This window comes from Lethenteron reissneri, chromosome 49, assembly GCF_015708825.2.
Source record: "Lethenteron reissneri isolate LAM-NWPU_2019-01 chromosome 49, ASM1570882v1, whole genome shotgun sequence".
NCBI classification, from domain to species: Eukaryota; Metazoa; Chordata; class Hyperoartia; order Petromyzontiformes; family Petromyzontidae; genus Lethenteron; species Lethenteron reissneri.
In genome coordinates this window covers 5,712,916-5,732,497 of record NC_083827.1, presented here as the reverse complement: position 1 = coordinate 5,732,497, position 19,582 = coordinate 5,712,916, and the positions used below count along the sequence as shown (strand labels likewise).

The following is a 19,582-nucleotide window of genomic DNA, read 5'->3' as shown; positions in this document are numbered from 1 at the left end:
GGGTTGGTGAGAAGGGGTGGGTGGGTTGGTGAGGAGGGGTGGGTTGGTGAGAAGGGGTGGGGTGGGTGGGTTGGTGAGGAGGGGTGGGGTGGGTGGGTTGGTGGGGAGGGGTGGGGTGGGTGGGTTGGTGAGAAGGGGTGGGGTGGGTGGGTTGGTGAGGAGGGGTGGGGTGGGTGGGTTGGTGAGGAGGGGTGGGGCGGGTGGGGTGGTGAGGTGGGTGGGTTGGTGAGGAGGGGTGGGTGGGTTGGTGAGGAGGGGTGGGGTGGGTGGGTTGGTGAGGAGGGGTGGGGCGGGTGGGGTGGTGAGGAGGGGTGGGGTGGGTGGGTTGGTGAGGAGGGGTGGGGCGGGTGGGGTGGTGAGGTGGGTGGGTTGGTGAGGAGGGGTGGGGTGGGTGGGTTGGTGAGGAGGGGTGGGGTGGGTGGGTTGGTGAGAAGGGGTGGGTGGGTTGGTGAGGAGGGGTGGGGTGGGTGGGTTGGTGAGGAGGGGTGGGGCGGGTGGGTTGGTGAGGAGGGGTGGGGTGGGTGGGGTGGTGAGGAGGGGTGGGGCGGGTGGGGTGGTGAGGTGGGTGGGTTGGTGAGGAGGGGTGGGGTGGGTGGGTTGGTGAGGAGGGGTGGGGTGGGTGGGTTGGTGAGAAGGGGTGGGTGGGTTGGTGAGGAGGGGTGGGGTGGGTGGGTTGGTGAGGAGGGGTGGGGCGGGTGGGTTGGTGAGGAGGGGTGGGTGGGGTGGGTTGGTGAGAAGGGGTGGGTGGGTTGGTGAGGAGGGGTGGGGTGGGTGGGTTGGTGAGGAGGGGTGGGGTTGGTGAGGAGGGGTGGGGTGGGTGGGTTGGTGAGTGGTGGGTGGGTTGGTGAGGAGGGGTGAGTCACCAAGTGTTGTTGTTGTTGTGACGTGCAGTGTGGTGAAGGTGGAGCAGGCAGTGTCTGTTAGAGTCCCCAACACGGAGGGAGTGAACAATGAGTGCGTTTTTGGGAACAGTCACTGACCATGGGTGGCAGCGATAGAGTTCAGACGTCGACGAAAATTAAACTGAATTGCCATGTGTGTAACATGACAAGTACACGTGTGTACGCTGGTGTGAACAGTTTAATGCTCGAATGCGTGAAAGATTAATTAAATCAAGTGCATGAGGCTACAATCGTAGACTTTTCGCAATCAACGGCGGTATTGTCAAAAATTTCACAGCTTTTTTTACACCACCCAATAAAAATGTTTTAGGTTGTCGCCGAATTTCGGACTGTAAATTGAATTCGTGACAGCGGCCAGATTATTATAGTTTTAAATTGTCAGTAGTTTAATAGAAATACAAATTAAGAGTTACATATATTTACTCAGTGTTGCAAAAAATAACCAATCAAAGATTTAATGTTCAAAGTTCCACCAATTGTAATAAACAAAAAAATATTTACGACAACCAAACAATTGATTTTAAACTTGCATCCCCAAGGGGCTTAACTTCAGCCGGGTCTCCGTCCGGTTTAGCGACTCAGTAAATATTGTCCACATGCAGCGCACCACATCCAGTATATCAACCTTCTCGCGAGGGCTGTGACTCATACGAAGTCACGTGTCACCTACAACACATTCGTGAATAATAACACTTCCATAATACAGTTTTTAAATCCTTTATATTAAGTTCGCTTGCTTGCTTGCGCGCTTACGACCGTGCAAATCTTTCGGTCGTTTTTTAACCCACTTCCCGTGATCCAATCGAGCTGACATTTTGCACACAGACTCGTTGTGCGAGACAATTGATGTTCGTGAAAAAATTTTTCTAACGTTTTACACTGTTTAGGGAAAACACATTAAACATTTAATTACCAATTGCTTAATGCTGGCAGACAATCATCTGACCCATAGGTGGCAGCCATCTCAAGCCAGAGGACGAGAGGACTCTAGCCGCCATGCATATAAAGGATTTAGAGTGAAAAACTTTGTTTTTACGGGTTATACTTATTTTGGGGTTAGATCGCATGTGGCGTTAAACCCGTCACAGAACATGCCAGTCGTGTTTACGTGACAAACCTTACCAATTGGCTGTCGGGTAGTGTTGGTATTCTTAGGTTTTTTTTTCGGTAAAGTCACGTAGGTAAAAAATTAAAATTAATAAAAGTAAAATAAAAATAAAATAAAAATCACGACGTTTCGGAGGCAACACAAGCTTCCGTCTTCAGGTGGAACCGTCACAGCACGATAGCTGTATCAAGTAAATGAGAGATTCCAAGAGATACTACCCCGTATATATACTGGTTGAGGGGGGGGGGCAGGACAGGCCCCCTTTTTATTATTATTATTATGGTAAGGTGCGGCTTGAGACTACGGCTAGTCTACCTAATAAAGGACTGAGCCTGTAGTGTTTGGTTTAACGACACATTTATATATTTACGCGATCTAACCCCACAAAATTATGGATGATATTGGTCGCGAAAGCCTACATGTTCAAAAGTAACACTCGTGTGTGTGGCTTTAAAAGAAAAAAAAACAGGCAACGTTTCGGGGCAGTGACAGACACTTCTGAGCACAAAATATTTTATTGATCAAAAGGTCCGAAACGTCATCGATTATAAACATTTTTACATTTTTGTTAAAAGGACACAGTTTTATTGACGAACGTGCTGAGTTGCTGCTGTTGTTGTTGTTGTTTACCCGTGCTTGTCCACCACTGCCAACGCAGCAGCAGCAGCAGTAGTCAAACAATCAAAACGCACATTCAGTGCGAGAAACTAACCCCCCTTCCGCCCCCGGGGATGCATTTAAACAATCCTAGGCACGATGCAATGTTGACAGCTCACGCGACACGTGTGGTATTTTTTTCTAAACAGTTTAGAATAAACTCTATGTCAGTCACAGTGACTAAGCACCTACAATGTCAACTCGTTTACACGATTTGTGTGTTTTTTTTGCCCCCTCTCTCAAGTTAGTGAAATCATCTTTTCCCAAAATATACCGGCGATATTTGTTTATTTTTTGTGTATATACATTTCCTACTGAACATTAAAAAGCTACGATTTAACATTCGCGTCAACGGACCGCTTTCCTCTTTGTGGAATTGGGGGGCGGGAAATTCCACCTCCCCCCCCCACAAATAAAAATATAATTTGGCAAGAGCCAAAACATTTTTTTTATTTTTTCTTTCAAAAAAAGATAGGGAATGTTTAAGACGAAAACGATGGAAAAAATTTGCGCAATTTATTCACTTGAAACAAACGAATGGTGGCAACACGCTGACAAGCCACTGAGTACACGAGCACTGTACAGCCTCTATAAATCCACTGCTGGATGAAGGCCTCCTTCCTACGCCGTGCGGCTTCTGGTAGAGGGGGTTATTGGACCATACTTCACCGCACCGGTCGGTGAAAGTACGCGGTTGGTAGATGCGGGAACATAGAGTGTGGTACAGTACAACAATGGATTTGGCTGCCCTGCTATCAGTGCACGGTGGTCGCCCATCCGTGCGCCATCCAGGCGCCAGCCTGCTTGGTTTCGGCGATCCGATTCGGTCAGAAGGCCATTGCGTGTGTGCGAGAACGATATACGCTCATGGCTAAGATGTGACAGCATTAGGCTGCACAGCAAGCTGGATGCAGACCTCTCTGTGAGGAGGCCGAGTGTGTTACCTTCAGTTTCCTCGCACGATTAATACGAATGCCATCAAGGTGGCTAAAAACACCCTGCAGCAGGACCCTCTTGAAAATGCGTCTCGAGACTCAATTCGAGGGTTTGCTGGGTAACACAGTGATCACTCTCGTCACTGTTGGCTCTCATTTGTGCCCTCGGGCAGTGCCACGTGTTGTCATCGTCGTTGTCGTCGTCGTTCGGCACGATGTCCGACGTTTCGCGCGCCCACAGCTTCTTTAGGCAAGCGAAACATCGATCAAGACGCAGAGCGGCACGACTTGAGGGGGGGGGAGGGGGGAATAACGTCGGACGGCAGCACGACCGCGGCGTCGAACGCGGTGGTGATAATCACGGGGAAAAAATTATTACCCAAAAAAAACGACGAACAGCGACTGCGATTGTCTGGCGAGTTGAGAGGCGAAAAGCGTTCGACACCGTCGCAAGTTTCGTGAAAAATTCTGCAGACAAAACTTTCCAAAAATATCTACCTTCCTAACGGGTTACCATTTCAAGCTTAAGGCACGAACACTGCACCGGCGAACGCAGTCACGCCGACCGAAATTGGGATTTAGCGTCACGTTGCATTCGCCCGACAATCCGTTCATAATGGTCATGTCCCGCGCGACGCCCTTCGAAAGCCCCACCGCGGGATGGAGGAGGGGACGCCGGTAACGTTACTGCGGCGGCGAGCGTCAACCGGCCCAAAAAACACGGTGCAAGTCCACGACGGACCGGCCATCGTTTGCCGGCGGCGGCGTGGTTCACACTTGCCGTATTTTCACAAAACCGCCTGCAATCGACTCGACTGAGAAACGCACAGCAATCACCGTGCCCACCACCCCCCCTACTGCCAGCCTATGCCAGTAGGGGGGCGGTGGACGCGATGATTGCTCTGCGTAACCCTCGTGCCCCCTGCGCTTCCTACTGGCAGTGTGCCGAGTCGCCTTGCGCTGCACAGGGAAAGCTGCCACCGGGAGGGAGGTGGGGGGAGGGGAGTATCCCTCTCGGATGCGGTGAGATGAGATGCGGTGAGATGAGATGCGGTGAGATGAGATGCGGTGAGATGAGATGCGGTGAGATGAGATGCGGTGAGATGAGAGTCGCTTAGCCGCGTCTCAACGCGCTCCCTCTCAAGTTGCCATGCCGTAAATGGCGCCCTGTCAGGAACAACAACAATTACAATCACGACCAAGCAGGCAATTCGCTTACTCAAGGTGGTGCACTGCTCACTCGCGAGGGCTCCGAATGGGGTTTCAATAAACACTCACCCCACGAACACAACGCCGATAGCAACATTCGAGATGAGACGGGCGGGGGACAAAACACCCCCACCCCAAAAAAATATTGAGAATTCACAGAAATGCTACGGAAGGCAAAACACATTACCGTATTCTCCAGTATTTTGAAGCAAAAGTTTGAGGTGCATCTATAATTCGGTAGCTATGTGTGTGCGCGTGTTAATGTGTTAGTGCGAGGAACCGTGGTGCTGGCCACCCACCCCCTCGTGTACTGTTCCAGCCTTCATAGGTGTTCGCTGACAGCACTTGCCCCGACAGCCTGTTAAAGGCTACACGGAGGGGCATCTTTTGTCTTCGCCCATTCATTGTTGGCACAGTGGGGAGCACGTGCGGTGCATCTGCCAGTCATCTCAAGTCAGTCATCCCATAACACCGGAGTCTGTCCCGTGAAACTCCTGCCAGTGGCGCGTAGCCTTCGACGCTCCACGCGACGGCCTCGAAGTGCACCTAGGCCTGGCACAAGTGGCGCGGTGACGTCACACCGCCACTTATCTGTAATGTCGTCGCCGTTGTTGCGTGTGACCGGATTTGGGTGGGGTGCGTCCTACTTTCTGGAGCGTCTCAAAATCTGGAGAATGCGGAGAGAGAGTGACTTTTTTTTTTGCTCGACCGTGAATTCACAGCAGCCGGAGCGCGCGCCCCGTTGGAGCTCTCGTGGTGATCACTTTTATCATTCCGCCCTCACCGCCGTCGCTTTTACAAAATTGCACTCGACGGAAAAGTTCCGCCCGAGAATGAAAGCGTGCGACAATAAATACAACAACAACAACAAAATCCAGTGTATAAGTTAAGTGGTGGCGGAGTTAACCCACCCTCCCCGCCCCTCCCTCCCTTACATCAGGGGGTAAATCTGTCGAAATAAAACTAGCGGACGGAATAACCACGGCGGGGTGTTTCGCAAACGACTGGACGAAACTCTCGCCGCCGCCCCGACGACGTTTCGCTGAAAACGACTTCAGACGTTAGAAGAAGAAACAAATAAAAATTAACTCGCAAAATCGAGCCGCCAGGTTACAGGTGCGACGGTCAGAGACCCGGCTTGCGGTGACGCGGCCTGGCGGCAAAGGTTTTCCGCGGTTTGAAGCGAGCGCCCGCCCTGGTTAATACCGCGGCGGTTGGCGCGTATCGACCGTACCCGCGCGCGCTCGCTGGTTCACGGAGCGGGGGCCACTGTTGCGCGCCACTGTCTCTACAGTCCAAATATGCCATTTTTTTGTTAGGTTTAACTACCCGTAAATGCACACTCAATTGGGATTACACACAGCCACCGTTGCTCCCTACTGGTGGACTTTAAGCCTCTTAGGTTTTTTCGGTAAAGTCACGTAGGTAAAAAATAATAATAAATAACAATAAATCAAATAACTCACTTATTTTATTTTTATCATTTTTTTACCTACGTGACTTTATCGAAAAAACCTAAGAGTATGAATCCTTGCAGTCACGAAAGCTTCAGATCTAGAATTAGACTTTAAGCCGTCTGTGAAGCGTAGCGATAGGCTACGCTTCCCATGCGTCAACCAAGGGCATCGATCGGACGTTTGCGTGCCCGGCTTCGGGGGAACAAAAAAAAAGCCCACCACGGCACAACGTCGGCACATCCCGTCTCGCCGAGGACTGCAGGGGAGCTCATCCAGTGGGCTGTACGTGTGCATATGGTTGTCAAGGTAGGTGGCGGGGTTGGTGACTCACGAAGGTATGAGCTTTCAGAACTTGCCGATTTGTCGCAAAATCGGGAGATGACGATGGTATGCGAGAACCACGTGTGTAGGACCACGAAGTGGCGTGGTTACACAAGGGCTGTACAGCAAGTAGGTTAAGGCCTCGGGCAGCACGGCGTAGCTTTAGTGATCTTTAGTAAGCACGAGTGTCCTCAGTCCTCCAGGTGCTTATGCGCTCGCGTTATTACCATCGTCATAGCTGATATTGGAATATAAAAAATCCCAAGCGGGAAATCTCCCCCCTCTAACCCCCCCCCCATCACCCAATAACGAGAGGACGGAGAATCAGCGAGGCCTTCGTGGGTAAACGCTTCACGTTGAGATGATTATCTTTGACGGCGCGGCGCAGAGAGCGAGAGACAATCGACCTTCGAGAACCATCTAAAAGGTTTAGCGAACTCTGTTCCAACTCTTTGGAGTTGCTAAATGCTACATTCGCCGTGTCAGATTTCAGGGATATTTGCTTATTGGTCACTCGGTGTTTCTGGATATCCATAATAAAAGTTGTTTTGGGTTAGATCGGGTAAATATAAATGCGTCGTTAAACCGATTAGTGAGAACTACGAAGAAGTCCCCCGTTTCGCCGATGAGGTTGGTTGTAATCACCAGCGAAATGTCAAACTCGAATAGTAAATGTTGTGGGTTTAGTCCCCAACAGACAGGTTAGTGCTGAAGCAGTAACTAATTGGCACCTTTTACTGGTAGGAACCTCCTGGTTCCACCAGCCCACAGGGGATTATTGTGTCCGTCCGTCGTGCATCCAAAAATGGGAGGGGTGGGGCTGGGTGGAGAGGGGAGGGTTGGGAGGGGCTGGGTAAGGAGGGTGGGGCTGGGTGAGGAGGGGAGGGTGGGGAGGGGCTGGGTGGGGAGGGGCTGGTCACCCCGTGGTGCCCTTATAAAACTCAACGTTTAACCAACTCACGCCGGATTGTGCTCGCCCTCACAATCAGGCATATTTGCGGAATACACCACGCCGCCGTTGACCCTGGCCATTGAACGAGCAACCCAACGTTCCTACCAGCTCCCTCCGCAGGAATGTGCTTTTTCACAGGTGGTGGCGGTCTAACCCAAAAAAAACTTTTCTATGGATATAATATTGGTCGCGAAAGCCGTACTACTACGTGTTAAAACTGTTTTATGGATATCTTGCCACGATGCGCGTTCGCAACTTCACAGTAGAAGCGAACTGACCCTCCATCGCAGCTCGGAGGGGTTGTACCGCGCGTTGTCCGACGTTTCGCTCCGCACGCTCCGCACGCTGGCAGCTCGATCGGGATACGAGGCGTTCACCCTCTCTTGAAGGAGCTTCGAGCGCGTGGAGCGGTTCACGTTGGGAGGGGGTGGCGGGCAGCAACGACGGGGCCCGGCGGCAGCTAGCGAGAGCGAGTTCGCCCGCTTGTCGCAGAGGTCGCAAAGGTCACAGAGGTCTCGCGGTTTCGAACCCAGCGGCCGCCGCCCTGGTTAATACCGGGTGGATTGTTTTTCTCCGGGAGGGCCCCACTGAGCTATGTGGCTCTTTTTCAGAAGCGACCTGGCCACAAAGGAAATTGGCCAAATACTCTTAAACGCGTGACGTTGATCCTAAATGTGGAGGGGAAAAAAACGGAGGACCAGGAGAGAAATCCACGCGACCACGGGGAGAGAGACACGCAAACTCCAAATATACCCAGGCGTCAGGGTCGGGATCAAACCCACGACGTCCTGTATACCAGGCGAGGTAGTTAACATCTCCTAGCCACCGTGGCGCCCCTTAACACGCGGTACAACCCAAAAACACACAACCGCGAAAACCAACGCCACGTCGTACACCTCCGCACCCAAGCGATCCGTTGCGCAACCTGGATGCGCACAACCCAAATCGTTTGTACATGGACGTCTCTTGCAACGAGTTGCAAGCAACCTGCGCAAACCGGCTTTGCCCTCAGTGGAGATGGGACCGACGGGTTTCGTTACGCGCTGCAAGCTGCGATCCTGAACGCTCCGTTTCAGTTCGCTCGCCGCGCGGCTGCTCACCCCGGGTGCGGAAAAAGCAGTCGCCGGCGATTTGATCGAGTCGCGAGATTACTTCGAGAGGAAGTAATCGCTCGAGGGTGCGCGCGCTGGGCTGTCGAAAATAAATGTGACGTCTAAGTTCGGGGTTTTCTGGTTCTACTATTTTGTACGGGAAAGGACCGCAACAGTTTCTTACGTGAGGACAAAACATCCCGCTAAATAGTTTGTCTGCGGTGGGAAAGGTTCCATCGTTGATAGCACGACAACACGAACAAGGATTACGAAAGTGTTCGATTGCAACCGCATTTGGAGACGATGAAAATTAAGAAATATCGCACATTTGCAGGCTCCGTCCGAGTTAACGATCATAAATAAAAAGCAAAATCAAACCGTTAGAAAATAACGATATTGCAATGTCGAGCTCACAAGGTACCACTTTGAATTACAGTATAAAACGCAACCGTTTGCAAAGCGGTCGTTCAAATTACAAAGCCAACAGGACTTCCATTTCAAAACCTCTTGGCTCCTTCAGGTTTGTGACTTTTGTGTTCCTCCAGTTAGGGTTTTCACAGCATGCTTAAGACTTTTTGGACGTTTTTTTTTATATTATATTACGGTTGCCGAACCGAGGCCCAAACGGCCCGAAAAACACCAGTCGGCCAGGAAACAAACAACATACATACATACATGCGACTTCAATACCGTGGCTGCTACTGCCAATTATCCCCTATTCGCCACCAGGTGGCGGAGATGTCACCACGATGCAAGCGCCTTGCGAGTGTGCACTTTGAGGCCAACGCGTGCGAGCGCGGAAGGCTTGCTCTCTGCTGGCAAGGGGCCACGGGACAAATCCGGGTGTTATCGGTCGCAGTCGTCATCGCCACATCCGTCATCACATCACGACGCAGCACCGCGTGTTCCTCGCCTCTCCGACGATGTCCAGCGAGTTCATCGAGCGGAACTTGATGAGAGGCGGGTCGTACTGCGGCGGCGTCGCCGTCAACGAAGTGTACGACTGCGGCGGGACGCGGCGCCACTCCTCCTCCTCCTCGCCCTCCTGCGGCCGACGCCTCCTCCGGAACGACGGGCAGTCCCCCGTTGACGGCCAACGTTCTGCCGGCAGCGGACGGCAGCAGCGAGAGGGCGAGCCCCTCGAGGGAGAGCGCCCTCCCGCGCAGCATCGCCGCCGCACGCTGCCGCTTGAGCTCGGCGAGCGTCTGCCGAGAGCGAGCCCGGCTCATGGCCGGCTCCGCCTCCACCCCGGTTGCATCGCCGACGCTGCCGCCGCCGCCAGCCGGGGGAGGAGGGGAGAGGCTAGCGGGCGGCGTCGGAGAGCCCGACGAAAGTTTCACTTCGTCGGGCGACGAGAGGTTGGTCAGGTGACCGTCGGAGGCGGACGATTCCTGTTCGTGCTGCTGTTGCTGGTGCTGATGGTGGTGGTGATGGTGGTGGTGGTGGTGCAGCGACGACGTGGAGTGATGGGCCAGCCCAGAGTTGCCGGCGCGCCTGCGCAGCGTGTCGACGTACGACGGCGTGCGGTGGAGCGCCGCGGGTTCGGCGGCGGCGGCGACCGCGACGGCGTCGTCCAGGAACGCCGGGACGCGGGCGGCGCCGGTTGCCACCGCGGCCGCCGCCGCCACCGCCGCCGTCACCGCCACCGTCACCGCCGCAGCCGACGACGTGGAGGCGGTGGCGTGCGGCTGCCCGGAGGCCCGCGGGGAGCACACGGAAGCTGCTTGGTGCGGCGGTTTGGGGGCTCTGCCGGATTTGTGCGGAGCGGCGTTGCGGCTAGGGGCCTCGGCGAGTCCCCCGTTCTGCGCGGCATACAAGTGAATCAGTCAACGTCGTCATCGAAGTAACTACTTAAACAAATTTTGTATTTTACCAGGTGAGGCCCACTGAGCTATGTGGCTCTTTTTTCAGAAGCGACTTGGCCACAAATGATGGCTCAACGAAGTGGCTCATCATCATCACGGGGAAATATACAGCAGCCAAATACTCTAAACGCGTGATGTTGATTCTAAATGTGGAGGGGAAAACCAGGGGACCCGGAGAAAAATCCACACGGTCACGCGGAGAGAGAGAGAGAGACACGCAAACTCCAAATATACAGCAGGCGTCAGGGTCGGGGTGGCACCCATGACCCTCCATCGGTCAACGTTGTCCTCGTCGTGACTTTGACCGCCGTGTTGACCGACAATATTGGTTAACGCCGGCACGGTTGTCACCGCTGCCGCTATTGCCACGATTGTCGTCATCATCGTCACCGTCATCGTCGTCATCCACATTGTCACCACCACCGTCATCATCAACATTATTATCATCATCTTTACCATAATGGTCATTACAAGTATAATCACCGGTCATCATTATAGTCAACGTTGTTGCCACCACCCGCCATCACCAACTCTATCAACATCGTTACCACCACCATCAACATCACCATGCTCATCACAACCTCTCATCAATAAAAGCCGTCATTCACCACGAAGTGATGGTGACGGCACCACGGCGCCTGTGCCAGGCCAGATGCACTCTGAGGCAACGTGAAGTGTCGAAGGCTCGCTGACAGGAGGTCACGGGACAGACCCAGGCGCCGGGAGTTGCATAACTGAGATGACTGGCAGATGCACCAGCTGTGCCTCCTACTGTGCCAACTCTCATCACCGCCACCAAAGACAAAGAGTCGCCACATAGCCTTAACAGTCTGTTGGGGCCAAGTGCTGTTAAGCGAGCGCCTATGAAGGCTGACACGGCACATGAGGGGTTGGGTTTTCAGCACCACCCCTCGTCTCCCCAGTGGCGACGTTGACACACCGCACCAGCTACTCATTTGAGGCCGAGTCGACCTAGGGGAGGCCCAGCACCGGTTCAGATAATCGTCACCGGCGTTGTGCCGTGAGCGGGGAATCGAACTCGGGTCGCCGGGTTCGTAGCGCAGCGCGACAAGCGCGACTGCTCCTCCCCAGCGTCGCCGCCACCACCGCCGCCACCCACCCACACCCTCACCTGCCGCGCTCTCTGTCCGGCCTGCGGCCCGGCGCCGTCTGCGTCGTCGTCGTCGTCGGCCGCCGCCGCCGCCCGCGCACCGACCCCGGCGCTGTCCAACTTCATCCACAGGGTGGCCTCCTCGCGGTGCTCGCGCCGGTAGAGGTCGCTGCGTTCGTTGACGCTCACGCGGCGGCTCACCTTGCTGCGTCGCACGCACAACAGGCGGAGATCACCCCGACGTAGATCGCCCCCCCCCCTTTCGCACGTAGGACCCACGTCATTCACAATGGAGGTTTTCACGGGTTAGAGCCATAGCTGTCAACCCCTTATCGGTGCCTACCTCATTACAGACCAATTCAGACCGTGTTGGTCACTCCGTGCCCCTCATACATCTCAACGTTCATCCGACAAAGTCACAAGGGAGAAACACAAATAGCGATGTTTGTTGCTGCCCGTATTGAAACAGCTGTATGCCGCACGGACCTGAAAACTCAATTTCCCCCGTACAAGAATATGGGGTAAGCCATGTGGGTTGACAGCTAAGCATCTCTGCGGGTCTGTGGGTCTCTATGGGGTCTCTGTGGGGTCTCTGTGGGGTCTCTGTGGGGTCTCTGTGGGGTCTCTGTGGGGTCTGTGGGGTCTCTGTGGGGTCTCTGTGGGGTCTCTGTGGGGTCTCTGTGGGGTCTCTGTGGGGTCTCTGTGGGGTCTCTGTGGGGTCTCTGTGGGGTCTCTGTGAGATCTCTGTGGGTCTCCATATCTGTCAACCCCTTATCAGTGCCTACCTTATGACAGACAAATTCATATCTTATTGGTCACCCCGTGCCCTTATAAATCCCAAAGTTCATCACAATGGAAAAACACAAACAAATAGACACATTTTTTCTGCACGTATTGAAACGGCCGTATGCCGTATGGACCTGAAAACTCAATTTCCCTGCACAAGAATACGGGTAAACCGTGCGGGCTGACAGGTATGTAGAACGCGTGAGTGTAAATGCATCGTTAACCCACTTCTAGCAAAAATCCCCGATTGAAGGTGGTTGTTGTCGTCACCGGCGAAGCGCCACAGTTACCCAGATTGTAAACGTTGCGGGTTTACTCTCCAACACGCCGGTGTGCTTAAGTAGTAACTAACAAATGGCACGTCTTGTTCATGTGACAAAACGTTACTAATGGACTGTGTCCGGTGGTGGTGGTGGGTTAATGACACATTTATATTTACGCGATCTAACCCATAAACAACAACCGTTCATTATGGGCAGAGATCACCCGTGACTCTTGACAGGCTGTTGGGGCAAGTGTCGTTAGCAAGCAGCACCTGTGAAGGCCATCACGGCACACGTTTCAGGTGGGTGGCCAGCACCACGCCCCCGGCCACATTGTCTCTCCAATGTCTGATGTTGATTCTTATTCCGTTTACACACGAGGCTGAGTCGACCTAGGAGAGGCCCAGGACCGGTTCAGATAATCGCCACTGTTCTTGGTTGTGGCTGGGAATCGAACTCGGGTCGCCGGGTTCGTAGCGCAGTGCAAACCGCCACACTACCGCTCCCCACTCACATATACAGGTAGTCCCCGAGTTACGATGGGGTCCGACGTACGATATTTAGATCTTACGATGGCGATAGCGACACGACAAAATTGCCATGAACCACCTAACATTGTTCAAGTGTGCAGACGACGGACAGAATCTTGGTGAGTCCAGTGCATTATGGTACGTTACGATACGTTGAATGCATGTATGATACGTAACTTTAGCGATTTCATTTTAAGGTTACCACGATACGATATGTTCAATGCATGTTAAAAGTTGTTTTTATAGCAGATAGGATTGTTTCCTGAAAAAAACTTTCTATTAAATTGCAGGTCATATAGGTAGGCTAAGAATGTACCTTGTTTTTATTACTTTACATTTTACTGTGCAATACAGTATTGTAATTAATAAATACATACAGTATATAGTTTATACAGTACGCTACTGTAATTTGCTCTGTTTTGCTAAATTATCACCATTCTGTAAGACTCCTGGGTAGGCTAGGCTATCTTCGACTTACGATATTTTCGACTTACGATGGGGTCGTCGTAACGCATCTCCATCCTAAGTAGAGTATTACCTGTACTGTATTTACACACTCAGACAAGACCAAAGACCAACGAGTCTAGCCCAAACAGGCTGTTAGGGAAAGTACTGTTAATGAGCACCTATGAAGGCCAGCACGGCACACGAGGGGATAGGTGGCCAGTATCACGCCCGGCCGCCTTTGTCTCCCCAAAGGCAATGTTTACACACCGGGCCAGGTATGCATTTGAGGCCGAGTCGACCAAGGGGAGGCTCAGGACCGGTTCAGAAAATCGTCAATGTTGTTGGCTGTGAGCGGGAATTGAACTTGGGTCGCCAGGTTCGTAGCGCAGCGTGCTAACCGTTGCACTACCGCTTCCCACCGACTCACTCACACGCAAGAATAACACACACACACATTCTGCAGAACAGGGTAGGGGGGGAGAACGTCCAACCTCCCACACATTAACCCAGGGGCCCTTCCCACGCGCCCTGAGCCACGAGTGTAAGCAATGTGCTGCTCTGCCGCCCGTAAAAAATAAATCTCATCGTCACGTACCCCCGGCTGCCAACGCTGGAAGTCTTCCTCTGCAGCGAGGACCTCGCGTGGCCCTGAGTCCTCATGATGGCGTCCCTCTTCATCTTCAGGTCCACTAGCCTCTGCCGCATGTCGTCGTCCTCGCACAGGTCTGTCGTGGGCAGCAGCAGCAGCGTCGCGCCATCGCGTTACGAGACGTGGGAGCGATCAAAGGTGCAGCCCTGCAGTTACTCGCTCACGGCCACTGCTGGCGGAAGGAATACTCCGAGATGATCCCCCCCCCCCCCCCCCATAGAGGGCATTTTGGACTAATTTTTCACACTGGGCAGACGTCTTGGAAGGGGTAGGAGTACCCAAACTCTACTCCACCACATGCGACCATCAACTAACTGTGGACGGAGGTGGTGGGAGTGGGGGGTGCGGATTTTAAGAAACTTCCCCCATCATTTCAACGTGCGTGCCGGGAGATCGAATCGGCAAAAGGTGCAGCCCTGCAATAGCTGGCTGACACCGCTGCTGGCGGAAGTGCGCGCCAGTGTGAGACGCGGCACGGGCACGCGGAGACGTGAGGCTTCACAGAGAGAAGGGCGGCGATATTGCTATGATGTGGAACCTCAGTGGGCTTTGCCGGGTAAAGATGGGGATGTGGTTTAGTTTTATTTGCATGTTTTTCGTTGATTGTTTGCCTTTCTTGTATCGTCTGTTGTTGTAACTTCTTACCCGTCCCTGTTGAACATCTGTGAAAGAGCGCTTTATAGCTCGTCGTATTCCTCCAGTATAAATAAACATTCCGATTCTGTTTCTGTAAACCTCAATCGCGTCATCTTGCCGTGTGCACTTTTTGTTATGGTTATTAAATTTGACGAAAGTGTGGACTGTGAAGGCGGCGAGGACGCGACGGCCTCTACTCTCGACGATTCACGTCGGCGGGACCTTGAACGTCCACCGGTGAAGCAGACGTGTTGACCAGGGCGACCTGCCCGGCTTCGAACCGCGCGCGCCTTGCAAACAAGCGGCGAACGCGGCTATACCGCTGTGGGAGGGCCGCGCGTCACCGCAACCGAAACCTGGCCCACTCAACTCACCAACCGGTGTCTCGTCTTGGTAGGTCTTGGCATCGAAGCTCGCTCCGTGAGACACCAGCACCTCGGCCATTTCCAGCTGCGGACGCGGGGAAAGGAGGGGATTGCGAAGGAACGAATGAGCGAACGAACGAGTCGATCGAATCGCCGAATGTTCCGTTTCTGAAGAAGCTCCCAGTTGCTCGGAATGAAACGTCGGACATCATCCCCTGGACAGCACGACTGTGAAAAAACCCACGAGGGTCATGTCGACCTCGCGCTTCAGTCAGCAGCTGTGCGCGAAGTGGTATTTGAACCGTTTGCGGACAATTTTTGAGGTCGGTACGGGGGATGCAACAGCAGCCGGGCGTGGTGCTGGCCACGCCACCGCCTCGTGCGTAGATTGGTCTTTACAGGTGCTTGCTAACAGCACTTGCCCCAGTATCCTGTTAAAGGTTATACGGGGGATGTTTGTCCTTCTCTTTCTATCTGCTGTGTATAGGGGGCAGAAGTGGAGTAGTTAGTGCTCACTGCACAAAGTTGGCGACCCGTGTTTGATTGGCAACTGACATCCGACATCGATGACGAATATCTGAACCAGTCCTGGGCCTCCCCTAGGTCGACTCGGCCTTAAATAATGTCGTGCGGTGTGTTAACACCAGCAGCAAGGAAACAAAGGCGGGTTTGTTTGACGTGGTGTTGGCCACCCACTCCCTCGTGTGCCGTGCCGGCCTTCATAGATGTTCGCTTTCTCCAACAATCTTTTAAGGCTGTACAGGGGTATCTGTTGCCTTTGTGGGCTCACCCTTAAACTATAAAAATAAACTTTGTATTTTCCCAGGTAAGGCCCATTGAGCTTCCTGGCTCTTTTTCACAAGCGACCTGGCCACAAATGATAGCCCAACGAAGTGGCTTATCACGTGGAAATGTATCGAGGCCAAATACTCTAAAAGCGTGACGTTGATTCTCCAGGCGGAGGCAAAAACCGGAGGACCCGGAGAAAAATCCACGCGACCACGGGGAGAGAGAGAGGGAGAGAGGGACGCAAACTCCAAATAGACAACAAGCGTCGTCAGGGTCGGGATCGAACCCACGACCTCCTGCACGACCAGGCGATGCTGGTTGACATCTCCTAGCCACCGTGACCCTACCTGACCCCAGCACGCGGCTGCGTGCAGTGGCTCCCAGCCGTCGCGGTCCTTGCACTCCACGCTCACCCCCAGCTCCAGCAGCAGCTCCGCGGCACGCAGGTAGCCGTGCGCCGCCGCTATGTGCAGCTGCAAAGACAAAGATCCCCCGCGTAGCCTTAACAGACTGTTGGGGCAAGTGCTGTTAAGCGAGCACCAATGAAGGCCGGAACGGCGCACTAGAGGGTGGGTGGCCAGCACCACGCCCGGCCGCCTTTGTCTCCCCAGTTGCGATGTTCACACACTGCGCCAGTTACTCATTTGAGGCTGAGTCGACCTAGGGGGAGGCCCAGGACCGGTTCAGATAATCGTCACTGGTGTTGGCCGTGAGTGGGAACTGAACTCGGGTTGGCGGGCTCATAGCGCAGCGCGCTAACCGCTACAATATTGCTGCAACCACACGCACACACACACAAAAACAAAGATCCCCCGTATAGCCTTAACAGACTGTATGGGCAAGTGCTGTTAGCGAGCACCTATGAAGGCCGGAACGGCACACGAGGGGGTGGGTGGCCAGAACCACGCCCGGCCGCCTTTGTCTCCCCAGTGGCGATGTTTACACACCGCACCAGGTACTCATTTTAGGCTGAGTCGACCTAGGGGAGGCCCAGGACCGGTTCAGATAATCGTCACTGATGTTGGCCGTGAGCAGGAATCGAACCCGGGTCGCCAGGTTCGTAGCGCAGCACGCTAACCACTACACTACCGCTCCCCATACACAGACACACACACACACAGCCACACACACACGCACACACACACACATGCCCGCATAGACAAGGTAAAGGTGCAACCCCGCAATATCTCTTTTCTTCAGATCCCCGCTGGTGAGAGGCGCCTCTCCCCCCCACAAGGGGGAGATCGACAGCCTACTCCGGAGGGGCTTAATTATTAGACCACCTTTACACTTCCACGCTGGTCCGGACACCTTTGGAAGCGGTGGGAGCACCAAAACTTTCCATTGTGCAAGCCGCCGATTAACCGTGTCGCGACCCATTCACACCCCTCGGTGGACAGAGGCGGCGGGGGGAGGGGGGGTTTAAGAAACTCGCCTCAATTGTTTCAAACCGCCGCGCCGGGAGATGGAATTGAAGCCAGGGACCTTACCATCGCAAGATAAGCGTGCTGACCGTTACACCACGGCAGCATCCCATAAAAGTATATAAATGTGTATGTATGTGTGTATGTATGCATGCGGACGGCGAGTCCTCGCCTAACGCAGAGGAGGTTGCGTTCCTGAAAATTCAAAGGCGGGGAGGGGGGGCGGTGCCATTCTATCCAGCCTGTCGTTTTATCGTTGTTATTTGACACTGCAGTACGCCGTTTTAAATGTGTTTGCGTAGTATTTCTAGAGATGTTGCTACGTGTTGACGCTATGCACACAATCATGCCGCTGGAACAAGAGCCAAGGAAGAAGGGGAGGGCACGATGTGTATCAAAGCATGTATCAGTACTACGGTATAGTACTACAGTACCGGTACTGAGTACTACAGCGCCAGCTCCCAGTATCACCGGACAACGCTGCCAATGCCCATGCCGCTGAGAAAAGTCGTCCGTCACGTGTTACCAGACTCGTGTTACAGCGGGCGCGGTGGCGCGTCAAGGAAAAAACGTTTCGGAAAGAAAAAAAACGCGTTAAAGCAAAAACGCGCGTTCAATGGGAATTAACTGCATACAAAATTTCAATAATAATGATATGAAGTGGGGGGAGGGGGGGGGGGCAGTATGATGTCATCACCAGCGTGGCCCCGTGCTCGTCGCGTCCGTCCAGGTTCTCTCCGCTGCGTGACACTTCCTGTATGTCGTGGATCATGCTCAGCTCGGTGGCGCAGCGCTTGCTGTTGATGGTTTCCTGGGTGATGCCTGCAACAGCAAACAACAGCAGCAGCAGCAACAGCAGAATCGGCAGTAGCAACGAGCAGAAATGTGGAGGTCACACATGAGACACACAAACACGAGTGTGTGAATGGGTGAGTACAAACATGCGGGTGAGTGAGTGAGTGGGTGAGTGGATAAGTGAGTGGATGAGTAATTGAGTCAGTGCTTGAGTAGGTACCACTAGCAACATCAATAACACCGCGACCAGCAATTCCATCACCACCAGCAAAATCACCGCCAACACCGTAAACGCCACCGCTTGCGGCGTTGGTGGCGGATAGAGAATGGCATCGGACACAGCCGTCGTACCTTTGGAGGCCATGGCAGTCTCTATGTAGTCGAGGGTGACCTCATCCTCGCAGATGTCGTAGGGCATGTTCCCGTCGGCGTTCACGGCCAGCAGATCCGCGCCACTGCCATGCAAAGACAAACATCCCCCCGTGTAGCCTGAACAGACTGTAGGGGCAAGTGCTGTTAGCGAGCACCTATGAAGGCCGGCACGGCACATGAGGGGGCGGGTCGCCAGCACCACGCCCGGCAACGTTATTACACATGGCACTTAGTACTCATTTGAGGCCGAGTTGACCTAGGGGAGCGCCCAGGACCGGTTCAGATAATTGTCACTGGTGTTGGCCGTGAGCGGAAATCGACCTCGGGTCCACCGGGAAAGTAGGCCGTGTGGAATGAAGTCACGGGTCGTGTGGAATGAAAACACGGGTCGTGTGGAATGAGGTCATGGGTCATGTGGAATGAGGTCATGGGTCATGTGGAATGAGGTCACGGGTCGTGTGGAATGAAGTCACGGGTCGTGTGGAATGAGGTCACGGGTCGTGTGGAATGAGGTCATGGGTCATGTGGAATGAGGTCACGGGTCGTGTGGAATGAAGTCACGGGTCGTGTGGAATGAGGTCACGGGTCGTGTGGAATGAGGTCATGGGTCATGTGGAATGAGGTCATGGGTCGTGTGGAATGAAAACACGGGCTGTGTGGAATGAAGTTGTGCGCCTTGTGACGTGAAGTCATGGGTCGTGTGGAATGAGGTCATGGGTCATGTAGAAGGAAGTCATGGGTCATGTGGAATGAAAACACGGGCTGTGTGGAATGAAAACACGGGCTGTGTGGAATGTAAGTTGTGGGCCGTGTGACGGGAAGTCATGGGTCGTGTGAAGTGAATTCATAGGTGTGGAATGAAGTCACAGGTCCTATATGGCCCGTGGCCCATTATCAATGCAGTTGTGGACCACATCC

General features: G+C 53.7%; 1 protein-coding gene across 1 annotated transcript in view; it reads right to left on the bottom strand.

Moving 5' to 3' along the window:
- Nucleotides 1–6,886: 6,886 nt before the first annotated feature.
- LOC133354808 (protein phosphatase 1 regulatory subunit 16A-like) overlaps nucleotides 6,887–19,582 on the bottom strand; it is a 37,791-nt gene continuing 25,095 nt past the window's right edge. The window contains exons 5-11 of the mRNA XM_061571947.1: nucleotides 18,644–18,747; nucleotides 18,195–18,319; nucleotides 16,421–16,546; nucleotides 15,294–15,369; nucleotides 14,230–14,359; nucleotides 11,630–11,813; nucleotides 6,887–10,434 (exon numbers count right to left, since the gene is read on the bottom strand). Coding sequence (XP_061427931.1) covers nucleotides 9,331–10,434; nucleotides 11,630–11,813; nucleotides 14,230–14,359; nucleotides 15,294–15,369; nucleotides 16,421–16,546; nucleotides 18,195–18,319; nucleotides 18,644–18,747 — 1,849 coding nt within the window. The 3' untranslated portion in view covers nucleotides 6,887–9,330. The remainder of the gene's footprint in view (nucleotides 10,435–11,629; nucleotides 11,814–14,229; nucleotides 14,360–15,293; nucleotides 15,370–16,420; nucleotides 16,547–18,194; nucleotides 18,320–18,643; nucleotides 18,748–19,582) is intronic.